At 33.9% G+C, this 19,090-nt stretch overlaps 1 protein-coding gene across 1 annotated transcript; it reads left to right on the top strand.

Annotated features, from left to right (window-relative positions):
* The first annotated feature begins 5,047 nt into the window (after positions 1-5,047).
* LOC110032305 (DEAD-box ATP-dependent RNA helicase 16) lies at positions 5,048-15,625 on the top strand. The gene is made up of 15 exons (XM_020735888.1): positions 5,048-5,581; positions 5,679-5,837; positions 5,914-6,003; positions 6,114-6,242; positions 7,754-7,854; positions 8,169-8,283; positions 8,745-8,876; positions 11,594-11,659; positions 11,778-11,957; positions 12,057-12,152; positions 12,429-12,569; positions 13,109-13,191; positions 13,290-13,327; positions 13,412-13,626; positions 15,334-15,625. The coding sequence occupies exons 1-15, from the start codon at positions 5,411-5,413 to the stop codon at positions 15,424-15,426; spliced, it is 1,809 nt and encodes a 602-aa protein (XP_020591547.1). The 5' UTR covers positions 5,048-5,410; the 3' UTR covers positions 15,427-15,625.
* The last annotated feature ends 3,465 nt before the right edge of the window (positions 15,626-19,090 follow it).

Below are 19,090 nucleotides of genomic sequence, written 5' to 3'. Positions count from 1 at the left end.
AAGGCGACTATACGACAATTTAATCGTTGCACCTCCTTGATTTTCTTTGGAGGCACCATCTCTCTCAATGCCTTGATTTTTTTGGGTTTGCTTCAATCCCACAATGGGTAACCATGAATCCCAGAAACTTCCCTGATGTGACCCCGAAAACACATCTAGTCGGGTTAAATCGTAAGTCGTATTGACGAAGGAGTTGGAAACACTCCTCCAGATGAGAAATGTGTTGAGATGCTTATAGGCTTTTTACTAACATGTCATCGACATAAACCTCCATTGTACGCCCGAGAAGGTTTTTGAAGACCTTGTTCATGAGCCATTGATAAGTTGCACCAGCATTTTTAACCCGAATGTCATAACATAATAATAATATAAGCCCTTGTCTGTTTGAAAAAAGGTGGTCTCCTCGTCCATTAAGTTCATCTTTATTTGATTGTATCATGAGTATGCATCCATAAAGCTTAGCATTTGATGTCCAGACGTGGCATCGATGAGTTGATCTATGCTTGAGAGGGGAAAACTATCCTTCGGGCAAGCTTTGTTGAGATCTGTATAGTCGACATCTGTATAGTCGACACACATCGACACACATTCTCCATGAACCATTAACTTTTTCACCATGACGATATTAATTAGCCATGCAGGATGATGTACTTCTAGTATGAACTTTGCTTCAAGAAGCTCGTTGACTTTTTTTCAATAGCTTGTAAGAGATCTGGGGCAATATTACACTTCTTCTGGATGACCAGTTTAAAGGTCGGGTCTACCTTTAAAGAGTGCATGATTATTTCCGGGTTAATTCCAGATATGCCAGCCGGAGTCCATGCAAAAATGTCTTGGTTCCTTTGGAGAAGATCTACATACTCCGACCTTTGCTCATCAGAGAGTGGGGAACCAAGTTACATTGTTCTCGAGGGATGTTCGTCAGAGAGTGGGATTTGGACCAAGTCTTCCACGGGAGAAGCCCATTGAGATACATCTTCATCTCGTACATCTTCATCTCGAAGATCGAAGTTCTCAATGCTAAGTGTCATTGACGGGCGTGGCTGAGCGTATCTAAGGTAACATGATTGTGTTGTCTGTTGATCACCTTGCACTACGTCGATCCTTGTTGGGGTTGAAAACTTGATCTTTAAGTGTGTTACAGAAGTCACAATGTCAAAGAATGATTGCAGTGGTCTCCCGAAGTTAGAATTATATGCTGATTCTGATTTGACAACGATGAACTGAACTGAGTGGGTTATCTGTCGAGGAAAGTCTCCCAAGACAACAGGGAGATTTATTGTTCCCTCGGCCCTCACTGGTACTGGTCGATTCTCAAAACCATATAATGGTCCGGATGCAAGTTGAAGTCTTTTCCTGTCAATCCAAAACTGAGAAAAGTTGAATAAAACAAGACATCGACAGAGCTCCCATTGTCGATCAAGATCCATTTTACGTTATAACAGGGCTCTCCAATTCCTGCGTTAATGACGAAGGATCTTGGTGGGGGACTAGAACTCCTTCCAAGTCAGAATCATCAAAAGTGATAGGCTCGAGACGCAATTTCTCCAGCATTGGTTCACCAGGTATAGTGATAAAGACTTGATCATTCAGCAATGAGCCTCCTGCAATTATTTGAATTTATCCCATGACTGAGTGACTCTCATGTTGTTGCCCCCCAATATGAGCATTATCGCTACCGACTAGTTTGTTTTGTATTAATCAACCAAGATATCCCTGTTGAATCAACCTTTCAATTTCTTCCCTAAGGAGCTTACATGCCTCAGTGGTGTGGCCACGACTTCGATGAAAATGACAGTATTGTTCTTGATTTCCCAAATTAGGTTTTAGAGGGCGAGGCCACTTAACAGCTTGCTCATCTTTGATAGCCATCAAGATGTTTGCACGTGACGTGTTGAGTGGTGTATATTCTTTCTTGGGTCAATATTTAGTTTGTTGGCTAGCAGGTTGAATGAGGAGGTCACGATTCTTTAGTTATTCAGACTTTCTCCGTTGCGAAGATTGATTATTGTCTCTGGAGTTACTTTTACGCTTTCCCCCAAATTTCTCAAATTGTTCTTTATGTGCACTTATAGCCTTATCCGCAGTGATTTGGGACTCAACACGGTGGACAGGGTCAGCATAAGAACAAACTGTCTCCCATATCAGTGATGAGTAAAAAGGTCATGGGCAGAGCCCCCCAAGGAGGACCCCCTTTAGTAACTCAGGATCCAACCCAGTCTGACGGGCTTCAACAAAAAACCTGTAGAAGTAGTCCTTGAACGACTCTCCTTCATTTTGACGAATTCCCGAGAGATGGGATAAATCATTTATGATCATTAGATTTGCGATGAACTGCTCTGCGAACCGTTTGACAAGCTCGTTAAAGGTGTTTACAGTGCCCCCTAACAGAGAGTATAACCAGGTTCGAGCTTGTTCTTTAAGAGTAGTCGGAAACACTTGACACAAAAGCGCATCAGAGGCACGCTGAATGTGCATGATAGTTCGATAACGATCAATATACTCGTAAGGGTCGGTTGTCCTTTCATATGTATCGATGTTCGAAAGCTTAAAGCATGTTGGGATTGAATGTTGGAGGACATCATCCGCTAAGGGGATTCATGGATGTTACGGTGAGTGTAGAAGCGATCTTTTTTCTCTAAGAGGAACTCTTCCTGGACAAGGCGTCGTAGTTCGTTACGAATGACATTTTCCGGAATGACAGAAAGATGAGGCGATGTCGGGTGAGCTGCACGAGATGGATGAGTGAAATTTTCTGTATTTAGGAGTTCAACATCACGACCTGACAGGGAATGTGTTCCTTCTTAAAGAGGCGGGTCTATACGAGTTCCTCCAAGCGATATGTTTCTCGTACGTCGCAGAGTTAATGGTAAACAAATTTTATCCAATAGTGTAGGTGGAGGCTGTTGAGCCCCACGTAGGAGTTGTAAGATCTCTAGTTGAGACTCCTCTATTCTACACATTCGATCTTCTATTGAAGGACCCGAAACACCTTCGTTGGCGGGATATCATCTTCCAGGGCGAGAAGATGAATAAGCATGCCGCGCTTGGCTTCGTGACTACTCCCTAGAACGATGGGTGTTGGAGCGGGATGCTCCGTTGTCACGAACATTGTGTCTGGTTGTCATGTAGTAAACCGCGTAAGTACTTTAGTTGTGGGATTGAAAATTTCTCACAAACGGTGCCAAACTGATGCTTGCTAGAAAATTCATGGCGGTAGAGTAATGAATTATCGTCTTAGTGCTGCGAGAGGATTCAACACACACTCAGCTGAAAATGAATCAACCTGTGGTGACACCAGAAGTTTTTACGTGAAAAACCCGTAAAGGGAAAAAACCACGGGGCCTGACCCAATTATAAAAATCCACTATAATTCGACGATTACAGAAGCCCCTTATCCCACGGACGAGAAAGGGTTACTAGATTTTCCAAGATACAACGTCGATTGATGTCGTCTAGCTGACGGTGATCGACAGAGGTCGGCGGTGGTCGACGACAGTCAACGACGATCGATGACGATCGGTGGTCGACGAAGGTCGGCGGTGGTCGCAGACGGTGGGTGGTGGACAGAGGTCAACGATAATCAACGGTGGTCGACGGAGGACGGCGATGGTAGAAATGATGTTGGACTTGAACTCCTTCTCAAAGCCTCACATTTTTTCTAAAACCTCCTCTCTTCATGTGAGGAGTGAAGCTCTATTTATAGTGTTTTGAGTGCAATTAATGCAGTAATATAAATCATTTTAATCGGACAGTTCGTAAAGCTTCCCATGATCAGATGACGTTTGATAGACATTTGAGTATCTTAACGATATCAGAATTGAGTAATCTTGGGCTCGTTGGATTCCTCTTGTGGAGACGCTCGATTCGACTATGAACTCACTAGATTCGACATCCGTTTGACCTTTAAAATGCCTCCAAAAATTCTCAAAGAGTGGTTTAATGATTTGATCTGGACTTGATTTGACTCGGACTGAACTGACTTTTATATCATTAGGTTCGTCTTATCAAGCCGACCAGCTTGACTATAAGTTTGCTGAAATTGAAGCTATGGATGACTTTTAATTGAAGTTTGAATATTTCTTGCTCAAAATATTGTCTTGAGATTTATGTTGGATGATGATAATTTGTTGGTGGCGTATCAATTTTACTTTAAATAAGTAAATTATGAGAGAAAATTAGAATCATATCTCACTAGTTCAAGACATAGACTAGACTTATGATATTCGAATGACGCTGAGTTTGTTAATCTCAGGCATGCAAGTTAATTTTGTCAATCCGATAAATTCTTATGGAGCATTTGAAGGCTGGAGTTTAGCAAAAAGATGATTTATATTTAATATTTAATAGCATTAAACTGTTTGATAGGATTTAAGTTTAACTTTTTTTTTTTTTTTCCTTAGGATAAGTGCTTTAATTTGCCTTTCATTTGCTTTATTTTGTTCAAATCTTGTAAGATATGTATGATAGATGTCTGATTGAATCATTTAAATTATTTAACAATTTGTTTTATGGTTTAAATGTGTTAAAATATAAACGTAATATTATATAGTAATGATGTAATTATTTAATTTAATAAAATTTATTTTTTTCGAACAATGCTACTTAACAATTAATTACTCACTAAATTAACTAATTATTAATAAAAGTTTTTGTTAACATGACCATTCATCAAGCAATTGCTATACATCCATTAAATAAAAATTGATAAGTTAATTAATTAGAATTTAATTACGTTAATTACATTTAAATACATAATATAAATAACTTATAAAATAGTTAAATATAAAGGGTGTATAATTCAAATTAATTTAATAGCATTTTTATTAATTATAAATCAATTAAATTAATTTAAATTAACTTATTGACCTAATGAAACATTTACACTCAATACCACACATTTTTTATTTATTTACACTACAAAAATCTAAACTTTGATATTTACATTTATCACGTTTTAGCGATATAAATTTTTACATGAAAAATAAGAATTTTTATTTTTAAACTAATTTTAAACCTGCTTCTCTGTTCCCTTTCCTGGCCGAAACCCTCACCTCCCGTCTACGGGTTTCGTCCGAAACAACTGGAATTCTCCTCCTTCTGCGCTCCTACCCGAAACAAGTGAGCAAGTCAGCCCTCGTTTTTCTCCCCCTTCCTATCACCTCCCTTCGCGCTCTTCAGCTCCACTAAATCCCGTAAATCTGTCATCAAACGGGATTCACTAAATCCGGGCCGATTTAAGGCAAAACAGCGGATAAACGGGATTCAAGATCCTGTAGGATTTAAAGTTGTAATTTTTCTGCTGTTTGGCGGGGTTTAGGTTAAATCCTGCTACTAAACAGCCTCGGAGAGTGTATCGAGTCATCTGCTCATTTATTACTGTCACAGGCATCGCAAGCAAAAAGATAGCATGCCACCTGCGGCCATGGCGAACCATTGCAATCAGAAAGAGCAGGATGAAGAGGATGAAGACTTGAGCTTCGAGGAATTAGGTCTAGACCCGCGATTGATCCGAGCTCTATTTAAGAAGAGCATAACAAAACCGACCCCCATCCAACGCGAGTCCATCCCTTTGATCCTCGTCAGTTTTTCTATCTTTCCATGTAATGTAAAATAATTTTTGCAATGTTTTTCTTCTCCTTCATTGATTCTTTTGAGGTAAAAACCATCATAAATAGGAGGGCAAAGATGTTGTTGCACGGGCAAAGACCGGATCTGGAAAGACATTTGCTTATCTTCTTCCTCTTCTTCAGAAGCTTTTCTCCGAGATTGGCTGTCCAAAAAAGTCCGGATCCAGCGCTTTCATACTTTTGCCTACCCGGGAACTCTGTCGCCAGGTTCGCCGTGCTTGCTTGATGGTTTCGTGATTTAAACTCTTCTCCACTACGGATAATGCTTTAGTTCCTTGTTTAGGTTCATTCCGAAGCCAATTCTCTCCTGGAGTTATGCAGGGTCCAGTTGAAGGCTATGCAAATTTTGAGCGACATGTCTGCCGTGGACATGGCAAGTTTATCTATTTTTACTGTATGAGATTGGTAGTGTGAGGATTGTTAGGAATGCTACTTGCTCGAGCTGATATTGCATCTTCTTTGGATTTGAATCTGCTGTCACAGACTGTTGCACTATCAGGACCTCCAGAGTTAATTGTATCAACTCCGGCATGCGTTTCAACTTGCATTTCAAGAGGAATTATGCAGGCTTCGTGCATTAAGGATTCACTTTCGATGTTAATTTTGGACGAGGCATGCTTTCAATCTCTAATTTGATTGTTTAGGCTGTGTTTGAGATGCATATTATGTGCTAATTGTTTTAGCTCCAAATATTAGTTTTTGGTTTATTTTTTCCAAAGTTTAAGCATGGCGTATCACCCACACAGCAAGTTCATGAGTTGGAAGTTGCCTATTTTATCAAATTGAAGCTTTTCAACAATAACAACAACAACAAGCCTTTATCCGATTAAGTGGGGTCGGCTACATGAATCTTTTTTTCAAATTAAAGCTTTGATGTGGTTAATTTTCACTACATGAATCTTTTTTTTCAAATTAAAGCTTTGATGTGGTTAATTTTCAAAAGACTTATCTTTTCCATGCGGTTATACATTCATGCATATTTTTAACTAGTCTACTATAAATCATCCAATCTGTAGCTTTTGTTCTTCTCACTACTCCGCTTGCAATTCTTTTGGCTTCCTTTTCTTCATTATTTTTTCAAAGAAGTTGGGTGTTAAAATCCCATGAATAATATATCTTATAATATTATTTTCTTACATTCTTCAGAACATGTTCCTTTTCCATAATAGTTTTTATGTTTTCTTACACTACCACATAATCTTCTTTCCTTGATACAATTTATTTTTTATGCTCTTCTATTATCTCTTTAGCAATATTCTTAATTCAACTGGCTACTTTATCCCACATAAAGCTTGATTCAACTTTTACTTATAATTTACTTTTTTTGATGGTACTAATCCTTCTACTCTCTTGTCTTTGGGCTTTAACCATTTTAATTTTTTTTCCTTTTATGTCATAGGTGTACATCTTCAGTTGCTTTGTTTTTTTGTTGTTTTGTAAGCATTTTCCTTGTATGATTACAATATTTGCACTTGGTTTTTCTTACCTTTTTTAATAAATAGTTTTTTTTTTATTATAGTTGAGTAGATTTATGTTTACAAGTAATTAACTAATTCTATTATTTTCTTAAATTGCATGATCGCAATTGAAAAAAAAATGGTCGCTATTTGTGAGATCATACTCCAATGTAGAATCTATCTTAACTTTTCTAATTATGTTTTTATATTTTATCATATACTCATCATGGACCATCTCGAAATTCATCCTATTGTCACCTAAATATGTGTTCACAAATAATTATCCTCCTATTTTTGAGTTTTTCTAACAGTGCATCTATCTTTTCTCAAAATTAATATTGCAGGCTTTCCTCTAAATGAGCTGAATGTGCATAAATATTAACTAAATTCAGTATTCTCACTGTAATTAGCTTATTATTAACCGCACTAAAATTTTGGCATAAGCGTTGACATTAGTTTTATGCGCTTGTGTTACTGAACTAGTTACATGCAGCTCTTATGCATACATGAGCCCTTTTCCTTTCCTCTTTCTTTATGATATATGATTCAAATATAGGAAAATTTTTTCTTGTAAATCAGTTGCAGCGTTCGCGGTATTAAATCCAACAAAGTTTAATGTATTTATATTTTTTTTGACTTGTATCCCCTTCTCCATAAAATATGCAGGCAGACCTCCTCCTTTCTCATGGATATGAAGATGACTTGAAGAATCTTGTCCCTCATATTCCAAGGCGCTGCCAATGTCTTCTGATCTCTGCCACATCAAGGTTTGTTTTTAATTTTATTTCTAGTTCTATATGTTTTAAAAGTAACTAATTATTCTAATTGATGCTAATGTACAAATAAATTTAGACACATGCATATTCTTCTTTGTGTTTTATCATATTTTTTTTGTACACATTTTGTGTTGTAAGCTAATTCTTTGATATCACATGCTTTTTTAGTGTTTATTGCTTGGTTCCTCATAAAGAAGTCATTCTTTTTTGTCATTGTAAAAAAAGTACACTTACTATTCAGGATTATTTTATTTTATTTTAATCCCGTACAATTTAATTGCTCATTTCTTTTTTGTCATTGGCAGCTCTGATGTTGATAAACTAAAAAAACTTGTGCTTCATAATCCAGTTGTTTTGACCCTGGCAGATGCAAATCACCCAACGAATGAAATTATCCCAAAAAATGTCCAACAGTTTTTGGTGAGAATCCCTGCTGTTTTTTTCAAGTGCAGAGTTGATTATTTTGGAGTCTTATCATTATGCGTGTGAGCAATGATATAGTCATGCAATAACGTCTCACCCTTTTTGTGTGCCAAATCATATTTTCTAAATGAGCTTCATCGATATCTAGGCCATATGTGCAAGCTTGATAATTTTTTTGAACTTATATTATTATATTAAAGTTATGAGACACATAAACAAGAACATATAAATATGTTTTGGTTACGCTATCATACATACATTTTTACGCATTTATGCATCAGATGAAGAATTTATGAGTATTTACACACATCATGGAAGCATTGTGCAAATATTTAGGATGTTCCTCCTGCCTTTCCGCTTGATCACTTTATAAGCATTTTAGGTAGACTATCTATTTTGTCTTGCACTCTTTCAAGATCTTATGCTTTAAGAATTATATTGTTATTTTTTTCTTTCAGATTTCTTGCAGTGCCAATGACAAGCTGCTTTATATGCTTGCGCTTTTGAAACTGGAACTTGTTCAGAAAAAGGTGTTGATATTTGTCAACTCTATTGATACAGGGTTCAGATTAAAATTATTTTTAGAGCAGGTATTGTGATATATTGTGATATTCAGTTAAATATTCATTTTTTAATGTTTTTGCATTTTTTTAGTTGATTTTAATCGTAAAATTTATCTTCTCATACTGAAATTTACAAGCTTTGGTCTATATTGACAGATGTTTTTTTAAAACATCTATTTAAAATGTAACGGTCAATTTATTTTCAGCAGTCTTAAGTATTGACATTTTTTGTATTTAATAGTTAATTTCCTTATACGTTTGACAATATTAACTTCAGAAATTATTGTTTATTCTTTCTTTCATGAACATTTGTCATTACTTATGAAATTATTGTCTACAAAATTTCAAAAGCATTGATACATATCAAACATTCCATTGATGATGGAAGCTTAATAAAGACCATTAACCCTATTTAACCTATTTATTTTCATATTGACGTAACTGCCCACAATCAATTGTTTAGGGCCATATTAGATGTTATGCTATTTTGTAGACTTTTTAATGAACCTTTCCTGTTAATTTTGGTTTACTCCTCACCTCCTTTATCCCTTCACATCCAATAGTCCGAGTTTTCTTCTTGCGAAGAGAGAAAATGAAGGAGAATGTAAGCAATGATGGAGTTGCGAAAGGAATGAGTAATTAGTGGAGAATGAATGAGAAATTATGAGTGATAAAATGGGTAATTGACATTTTAGGGATTTTTAATATTTTTTTATTAAACACTTGAATTCAAATAATTTTTACATATATTTTTTATTTTTTTTCTTAGACAAGCCAACTTAAACTAAAGAGATGATTCAAGGCTGGCTAATGCCATCACATTTAGCTTTTCAAACTATGTTCAAGTGTTGTTTATAAATTTGAGCTCAAGCCAGATTACTTAGTTGCATATCCATTCTTTTGTATGAAGTCCATGGTAATACATAGTAATTTTGGAATGAAAATATGTTAGGAAGGTAAGCCTTTTCATTTGTAAATGATAATAAATTTTTTTTAAATTTCTTTTTTGTGGTTTCAATAGTTGGATGGTATGTTCGGGTGGTTTAGTGCCGGTAGCATTAAGTTTTTTGGTTCAGAAGAGTTGATTCGTGTCATCTTAACTTGATTATGACATCTCTTTTTATCTACTTGGAGGTTGTTCTACTAACCTGGAATAGAGCATATTAGAAAGAAATCATGTATAATTTATTCTATGTAGATACTATTAAATCTATGATTTTTTTGGAAACTGTATGCTGCGTCAAATCATGTTGTGCTTAATCTATCACACTTATGTATTACTTGGTCTTGAGATAATATTGACTGACAATTGTTAATTTATTATTTATAAAAATTACAAATCATGCATTCATGTATTGTTCTACTAATATTAAGCCCATTACTTTCAAAAAAAAAATTTTATTATCATATATTGTTTTGAAATTAACTGGCCACTTTGCAGATACTAGGCACTATTGAATTAATTTGGATTTCATCATACAGTTTGCACACCCTTGTTCTTCATACTGCTAATAAAACTAGTTTATCTTGTACACCATTTCTTTTTCAAATCAATAAACTTCATCAGAAGATTCTTTTTATGCTATTTATGTTTTTTCTAGCTATTGCCTTAGTACACAAGACCCTGCATCATATATCTGCCATGAACACAAATTCACTATAATTTTGACGTGTTTCTTCTTTATGTTCCATCATTCTCTATCTTCACTTAATTGCATGACTTTTATGTTTGATTTCCCTATAGTTGCTATAATCATTTTTTGTTCTTAAAGGTTGCTCATCTCCAGTAATTTGCTCTCATATTTTTAGTATTAAAAAAAAAGGTCTGTTAAATTGACTGCTTCAATGTCTCCTTTAATTTTATTTGTATGCAGATGCTTTAAAACAAATTTAACTTTATCTTTTTAGATCAAACTATATTATATTTCATGATTCAGCCAGTTCTTGTGATTCCAGCTAACTCTTTGTCCTTATAGCACTTGTTAATAAAATTTAAAATTTGTTTTTTTAATTTTGTTTCATGAATGCTTATTATCCCAGTGAAACTTGGTTCTTTTAGTTAATTCCAGCATATAGAGTAAAATAGCTAAACTTGAAACCTTCGTCCAAGTTAGAATGGGCAATTCCTAAACTGAAAGAACGTCCTATTGGGGAACAACATAATCTTTGCTTTTCATTCTTGTACCTTCCTGTAAATTGCTCATCGGCATATTAACATCATTGGGGCATATCAAGCAGATGCATTTAACAACGCGGAAGGTTTATTTTCTCATATGATACCTTCTCAGCCTTTGTATCATTTAAAAATTCATTAGCTGATCATGAAGTATTTTTTCCTACCTTTTTTTTTCCTACCTTTTTTTTTGATATTGGATTTTCCTCTAGCTATTGAATACATATTGTTCATGTTAAATTTGGATTCTGCGGTTTTTTTAGAAACTCTTTAATAATCCCAATTTACTTAACTTTTTATTCATATTCACTATTGTTACGGTTACTTCTTTTCATACCTAGCTAATTTTATTGTCAGCTATCGGCAGAAATTTATCCAACCAATTTAGTTACTATGACCGTAGTTTGATTGAATATATGCAACAATTTATGAGGTTATAATCACTAATGCACATCGACATTTAAGCATTATACCACCTGCTTGTGTTTGTCATTGTACAGCACTGGAATAGCTTCTGTTAAATGTCTTGCTGTTTCATATCTTTAACTTGATTTATTAATTTTTGAGACAGTTTGGAATAAGGTCTGCTGTCCTAAATGCCGAACTGCCGCATAATTCTCGTTCTCACATACTTGAGGTCTGTTATTTTCTCTCCGTTTTTGCATTCTCTTTGAGCCTCCCCTGTCAGTATGTATTCTATTTCCATTTACAACTTACCGATTCCTGATTTTTTTCTCATCTATTGCCTTCTTTAGGAGTTTAATGCAGGTCTATTTGATTATCTAATTGCGACTGATGAAAATAAGGAGAGAGATCAAAATAGCGCAGACAAACACAAACAGACCAAAACCAAAGGCTCTAAAAAACATTTCAAGCAGAAGTTGGACGCTGAATTTGGGGTTGTCAGAGGAATCGACTTCAAAAATGTATTTACGGTATGATTATTTGATACTCTTATCCTATTCCTTTATGCTTTTTTGTAGTATCCACTTTGCATTTTAACCACATTAAAATGAATGATAAATGATCTGCAGGTGATTAACTTTGATATGCCTCAAAGTTGTGAAGGTTATGTACATAGGGTCGGGCGGACTGGAAGAGCATTTAACAGCGGTGCATCCATTTCTCTTGTAAGCACAATGGCGACCCATTTAGAAGCAAGAGTATGATTAATGATAAAAGAATAAATAGTTTTTACGAAATTATTCTCACTGATGAATATACTAACTTATTTATTTCCTTATTTCATCATTAACTTGCTGCTTTTCTAAAATTAATTTTAGTCTTCTGATTTAAAATTTCAATTCGGATTATTAATTCTAATCCTATGACAATATGTCTTGGGCATTCATAATCTCTTCTATTGCAACAAAAATTCTTATATTAATCTACTCAACTTTTGACAGGTTACCCCTGAGGAGGATAAAATTATTGAGAAAGTTAAGCTAACATTAGGTGAAAGTGGAGACAAGGATATCTTAAGCTATATTACACCTTTTCCTTTACTCACAACAAATGCTGTTGAATCTCTACGATACAGAGCTGAGGTAATATACACTAATTTTAATTGGCTAGCTGATGCTTTGCTTTTTTTATTTTTTTTATTTTTGAAAGCTGATGCTTTGCTATTTAGTATACTCTTAACTACCAGGATTATTCTTTTCATTTATTATTATTTTTTTGTCGCTTGAACACAATAAATAAGCGATCTTGGGCTTCTTTCCTGAAAATGTTCAGAATGGATATGCATGGGTGTGTAAATGTCTCTGTTTGACAGCTCAACTGGATACCTAGACATTTGGTATCTATAAAATTATGATTATCCCCATGTTGATTGAACTTAAATTCATTTAATTGTTGGCTCGTTGATCTCAGTAATTGATTCAGCAATTTTTTTAAATAATTCCATTTGATGAAGCTTAGAGTTTGTCTGTCTATGGATCATTGGAATTGATGTATTATGTTTTATTTTTTCTTATTTTATTTATTATTATGTCTTTCATTTCATATTTTTTTTTATCATTTTAAATTTTAATACATTGTTGTTATTGATTTGAGGAATGTAATGGATGTGCTACCTTTTCAGGATGTTGTCAAAAGTGTGACAAGATTTGCAGTTAGAGAATCACGCGCTCAAGATTTAAGAAACGAAATCTTGAATTCAGAAAAGTAAGTTACTTCCCAAAATTATTTATTCTGGAACTGATGTCTGCAATGCAAGAAAATAAATTTTATAAACTAATGCTATTTTGCTCACCATCTATCAGGTTGAAGGCACATTTTGAAGAGAATCCCAGGGACTTGGGTACTGTTGCTTTATTTTCTTTTCCGCTTTCCAAAGACTCTGAAATTACTGTCTTCTAATTTTTCAATTTTGGTTAAATTGTAGATTTATTGAAGCATGACAAGTTATTGAGTAAGAATGCTCCCCCAGCTCATCTTCGTGATGTCCCTGAATACCTCCTTGATCCAGCGACTCAAGAAGCAAGCAAGACGGTTAAGCTTTCTAGAGCTGCAATGGGAATAGATAACCGTAAGAGGCACACTGCTTTCAATAAAGGATTCCGAAAGAGTAAAGACCCACTCAAATCGTTCACTGCTGAGGTAGGTGATTGTAATCTTCATTTTCCAGTCTGAAATGCTCCTCATAAGGAATCTAGGCATACTAAGAGGAGAGGAGTTTGAATTATGTGTGCAACCAACATCTAAAATTTCTTTTGAAACTTTCTAAGTCAATGGTACAATGTGCACAATGAATAATTTACAAGATAAAGAAATATGCACTGATTAATTTGGATTTTCATTATTTATATTAGTGGGTGATCAAGCTCTAAGCATAGTAAAGTGGTAACAGATTTAAGTCGGATTTAATTAGATCCTGTTCGGTATAAAAAATGGTAACTTTTAAAACCTGGATTTAATAAATCTAGTTTCTCCTCAATTTCTCCTTGTTTTAGCCTTAAATCTTAGATTTCTAAATCCTAGTGTTGAAAGAACCCAGATTTAGAGTATTTACTAAATCCTGTATAAAACAGCCCCCAAAGCGTACTATTCGAAGATTGCTATACAATACAAACATAGAAAAATATTAATATCTATTGATAGACATGACTTTGTCAGTTTATTGTTGAGGTTTAATGCTAAAAATATTATGCGTGAGATGCATAGAAAAGGTGAGATCCATACAATCTACACATGTGCATTTATCATAAAACATTTAAGTGAATAATGAATAAAAATGCAAATTAATCTTAAACTTATAAATATAGATGGAAGTCTCTCATAAAGATTTTAAACTATCACCAACATTTTAGATCATTGGGAGATTTAAATAAAGAGATGAAAGTTGAGGATATATGAGATTTAGAATCGATAGAACATAATATATGATTTTGCATAGTAATGTTTGGGGGCATTGACATCCTCACCACCCAATTTCTATGTATTTACATATCTAACACTGAAAAAATTGTTTATTTACATTTATGCCACCTAAGTTTTTCATATCACATAAAAAACACTGCATTCCAAACTTTTGAAAAGTGAACTTCACCTCATGCATAGGAAAGGTTGTATATCTGTAAAAATTGAAGTTTGGGTGTTATGTAATTTTTCTAAGCTTATATTATATCGCTTTTGATCATTGCTTCGTTCTATAACTTTTAAATTTGAAATCGCCGTATAGCTAACACAATCTTGAATATCTCCTTTGTTATTTTTCCATAATGCTATTTTTAAAATTTAATATTTTCTTTAGTATTCATAATTTCATTGTCAAGATATATTGAATAAGTCAATATAATATTCCCTATAACCGGCCAAATCTCGATAGATAACTCAAATCTAAATCCTATTCTTTTGCTTCTTCAAGGCTAACTCTATTATATATAAATAAATATATATATATATATATATATATATACATACATCATAAAACTGTGGCATTTGTTTTGTTTACTTAACTGTTTTCCTATTCTTTTGCATTTCTTTTATAGTATATGTTAGTTATCATAAAGATCGTAAGTTACTAAGAAAGTAAGTATAATCCTTGAAAGAGAGAGTAGAGGAGGGGTTTTAAGGGATTTTTAAGTAGTATGTTTCCATGGTGTTTGTTTGAAGGTAATGCATGTTTTGTGGGATCTCTCATGGTTTAGTCAGGTTGACCAAGATATCCTTTCAATGCTTTGGTTGAGACACACTAGTGGAGAGGGAAACATCACTCATAACAAAATTGATACTTTTAATCATAGAGATTGGCAAGATTCTTGAAAATAATGTTATATTCTGTTTGTTCGGCTGTAATTTTTGCAGGGAAGAAGATCTCATAAATTAAACAAGAGAGAGAATGACAATGAAGACCGCAACAGCAGAAAAAGGAAAAGGAAGGGCTTGGTGTCTTCATAGGATTTTTTCATTTATTCTTTCTTTTCTGTATTTGTGGTACAAGTATTGATCCAAGTTATGAGCAAAAATTGTGTTGAGCAATTTTGGTTGGTTTATGTTTTGTTCACAGCCATTGTTTTGTGCACATCACGTGCAGATGCATTGTTAGAGTGAAAACAAACAGTAAAGATTACAAAATATATCCCTTGTTTTGGTGTAACTCTTCTTATTCTCAAAATTATAGGTTTTGTATTGCTGTTTTATCTTTTGGGAATATTGCAAGTTTAGAAATGGTTTTCTCTTATAAAATGATTCCCCTATATATAGAGAAATGTGTGCAATATGTTGATATCACATTTTTGTCCTCATTTTAAGTATTTCTAGTATTTTACATTATGAGTTTGTTGTCCAGACACTTTTTGGCTCAGTTTGCTAAGCTTAATTGGCTTCAGGTCGCAAGGCCAGTTCTGTCGGTTGAACTCAATTGGTATGGATCAGCTCGGTCGTTTGAAGTTGGTCGGTATGGATCAATGGCTATGGTTGGCTGATACGACCTGACCGTCGATCCTTGGCCCTTGATGAGGAGTCTCTGGGCATCCCTAGAATGGTGAGAGAAGCTAGGGATCAGTTCTCCTGTGGCGCTTGTCCCGGTTATGGTTGAGTGACTCATCTTAGATCATTCTATCGTCTTTGGTCCGTCCCATGGATTGATCGGTTTCGGTCTTGCTGGCTTTGCTTGAATAGCTTCACTTAATTGGATAAGTGGGCTTCATGATTTTCTGTCTTTCGCCCATCTTCGCCATATTCTTCCTTTTTGGATTGTTAAATTTTCTCAAGATTCTCGCTAATATATTTTTTATGTACGGTAACAATATGAATAACATTGAACATATTTAATTTTATATTTTCCTTCTCATGAACTTTGAAGAAATCATAATTGTTTAGCCATCCAATCTCTAATCATATTTGTTAATTTAGTTTAAGAAAATTATTTTATAAAAGCCTAAATTAATTATTTATTTATTAAGTTGAACAATTCACAAAATTTTGAAGGATGGCGGCACCTCGAAAGTTTAATCCCTTGCGTACCTTACCTGAATGGGCTCTGAGATTCTCGATTCAGGGTTTGCATTCCCTACTCGTTTTCTACTATGCCCCTGCTTTCACAACTACTCTAATGCGGTTTTTCGCCGGATTGCCGCCTACGCGTGTCTCCGACCGACGGAGCTTCTCTATCATCGTCGCAGCATTGTGTAGAGGTCAGTTGTTAAAAATCTCTCTCTGGCTCATCTTTATCATCTCTATGTATATTTGCCCAGCCTGATTGGATATCCCACCACCCTTTTCATGCTGGGGTTCTCACTAAATTTGGCAATAGTAGAGCAGACCAGGCTCTGATGATTATGATGGCTAGCATTGGGTTGTCAAGTTGATCTGTGAAAACAAGCGTTTTGATGAGATGGTCTTTACGTTGAGCAGATGAAGAATGCCGTAAAGATAAATGTCCGGAGAAATTTGTGAAGCTCAATAAGCAGCTTGAGAAGGTCTCCCGTGCATAATAACAACATGAAAATAACTTAGGAACAACAATAGACAAGTAGATAACCTTTACCTTGACCGAGGATGAATGAATAACGAAATAAACGAACAGTGAATGAAATCAGATCAATATAAATATTGGATAACACAACTTGTTCTATGTAATAATCATTGTCATAGGTATGCTACACCAAAATAAACTAATGTAAAATCAAATAGATGAAATGAAAAACATCTAAGTGAAACCCAAGTAGAAATATTGCTTTGATGATCGAATTGCTGTGTTTTTAATATTAGATATTAAATTTTCAACGCCAAGTTTTTTAGAGTGCATATTCAAGCTAAGCTGGCATATTTTGCTATCTTGCTATGTTGGTAGAGTGCTTGGCTAGATTTTGCAAGTGCATTATCATGGCATAAAGAGTTAAGGTTGATCAATGTTTTTAAAGGCGTGTTTGGCATTTCTTTGGGCATTGTAAGGAAATTAGAGGTTATGATACCTGGCACTACTAATACATCAAATGCTAAAGATGAGATAATTTTTATTGGTGACAACTTGATATTCAAATGCTAATTAAGACTTGAGTAACGACCATGCTCCCTTGGAATTCAGGTGATTAACTGTTGGTATAATAATTGAAGTTCTACGTCAATAAATATGATGATGATACATACCTCCAAAAAACTAATGAGATGGATGTCCATAAATTCAATGATAGATAAGAAAGCATGGATGATGAGAAGATGGATTAGTTAATAAAGAAGATCGGATTACCCTCAGGTTTACTGTTTACGTGCCACAAACTTATTACGTCTATGCATTACTTTTTAAAATAATTTGTTTAGCAAGCCTTTTGATCCTGTAATGCAGTGAACCTTGAAAGTTTATCTTGTCTAACATACTATAATATGACGATTATCATTTCCTATACTTCTACACTATTTCTTATAATTATATAAAACTATAATTTGGATATAATTATTTATTTATTGGCGCCCCACTTTGCTCAAGCAAGTGGCTAGAGTGGTGCCAAGTGCCTCATATAATGGGATTGAACTTTACACGATTGAAAATACTGTATCAATATTGTTGCAGAGGCACATATTTTGTATTGCATATAACAATTGTTGCTTGTAAGGTATAATTGAGTGAGATATCAATATTCTCTTAGAGTTTGGTTTGATTACTTTGATTTTTCTATAATTTAATGAAGTTTCCTGTCTTTATATCATGCTGAGCACAATATATACCTTTCGAAGAGATTTGATGTTTGTTTTAGCTCGGTTGATTTTATTTATTTTTATTGGTTTAAATAAATATATCATCTAATTTGAATTTTCTTATTATTTTATCAAAAGCTTAAAATAAGTAGTTTTGTTTTCTAATTTCCTTACTATTTTAGTTTTGTTTTCTTAGTATTTTGTCCAACTTCAATAAATAGCAGTGATTGATTTGAATCTAGAAGGTTAATGATCTATTTGATTATTAAGTTACCAACCCTGCAGGAATATATAAATTTGGTTCTTGAAATTTGAAGTGAACATCACTAGAATTAATTTTCTTAGATGACGATATTTTCATATTTTTTAATGAATGTTTTTAAAATATGATCGATTTTAGTGATCCTAATATATTTAATAACAATATATATATATATATATATATATATATACATACATACATATATATATATATATATATACATAGATGTATATATGTATATATACATCTATACATATATATATATATATAGATGCATGTATGTATGTATCTATATGTATGTATGTATGTATGTATGTATGTATCTATGTATGTATGTATGTATGTATATGTATGTATGTATGTATGTATGTATGTATGTATGTATGTATGTATGTATGTATGTATGTATCTATGTATGTATGTATGTATGTATGTATGTATGTATGTATGTATGTATGTATGTATGTATGTATGTATGTATCTATGTATGTATGTATGTATGTATATGTATGTATGTATGTATGTATGTATGTATGTATGTATGTATGTATGTATGTATGTATGTATGTATGTATGTATGTATGTATGTATGTATGTATGTATGTATGTATGTATGTATGTATGTATGTATGTATGTATGTATGTATGTATGTATGTATGTAT

Source organism: Phalaenopsis equestris, unplaced genomic scaffold (genome assembly GCF_001263595.1).
Source record: "Phalaenopsis equestris unplaced genomic scaffold, ASM126359v1 Scaffold000918, whole genome shotgun sequence".
Taxonomy (NCBI): Eukaryota; Viridiplantae; Streptophyta; class Magnoliopsida; order Asparagales; family Orchidaceae; genus Phalaenopsis; species Phalaenopsis equestris.
This window is presented reverse-complemented; position numbering and strand designations above follow the sequence as displayed.

Coding starts and splice junctions, on each gene's coding strand:
- LOC110032305 (XM_020735888.1), top strand. CDS start 5,411: ATGCCACCTGCGGCCATGGCGAACCATTGCAATCAGAAAGAGCAGGAT. Junction 8,877..11,593: donor TAAAATTATTTTTAGAGCAG/GTATTGTGATAT, acceptor TTTTTGAGACAG/TTTGGAATAAGGTCTGCTGT. Junction 11,660..11,777: donor CTCGTTCTCACATACTTGAG/GTCTGTTATTTT, acceptor TGCCTTCTTTAG/GAGTTTAATGCAGGTCTATT.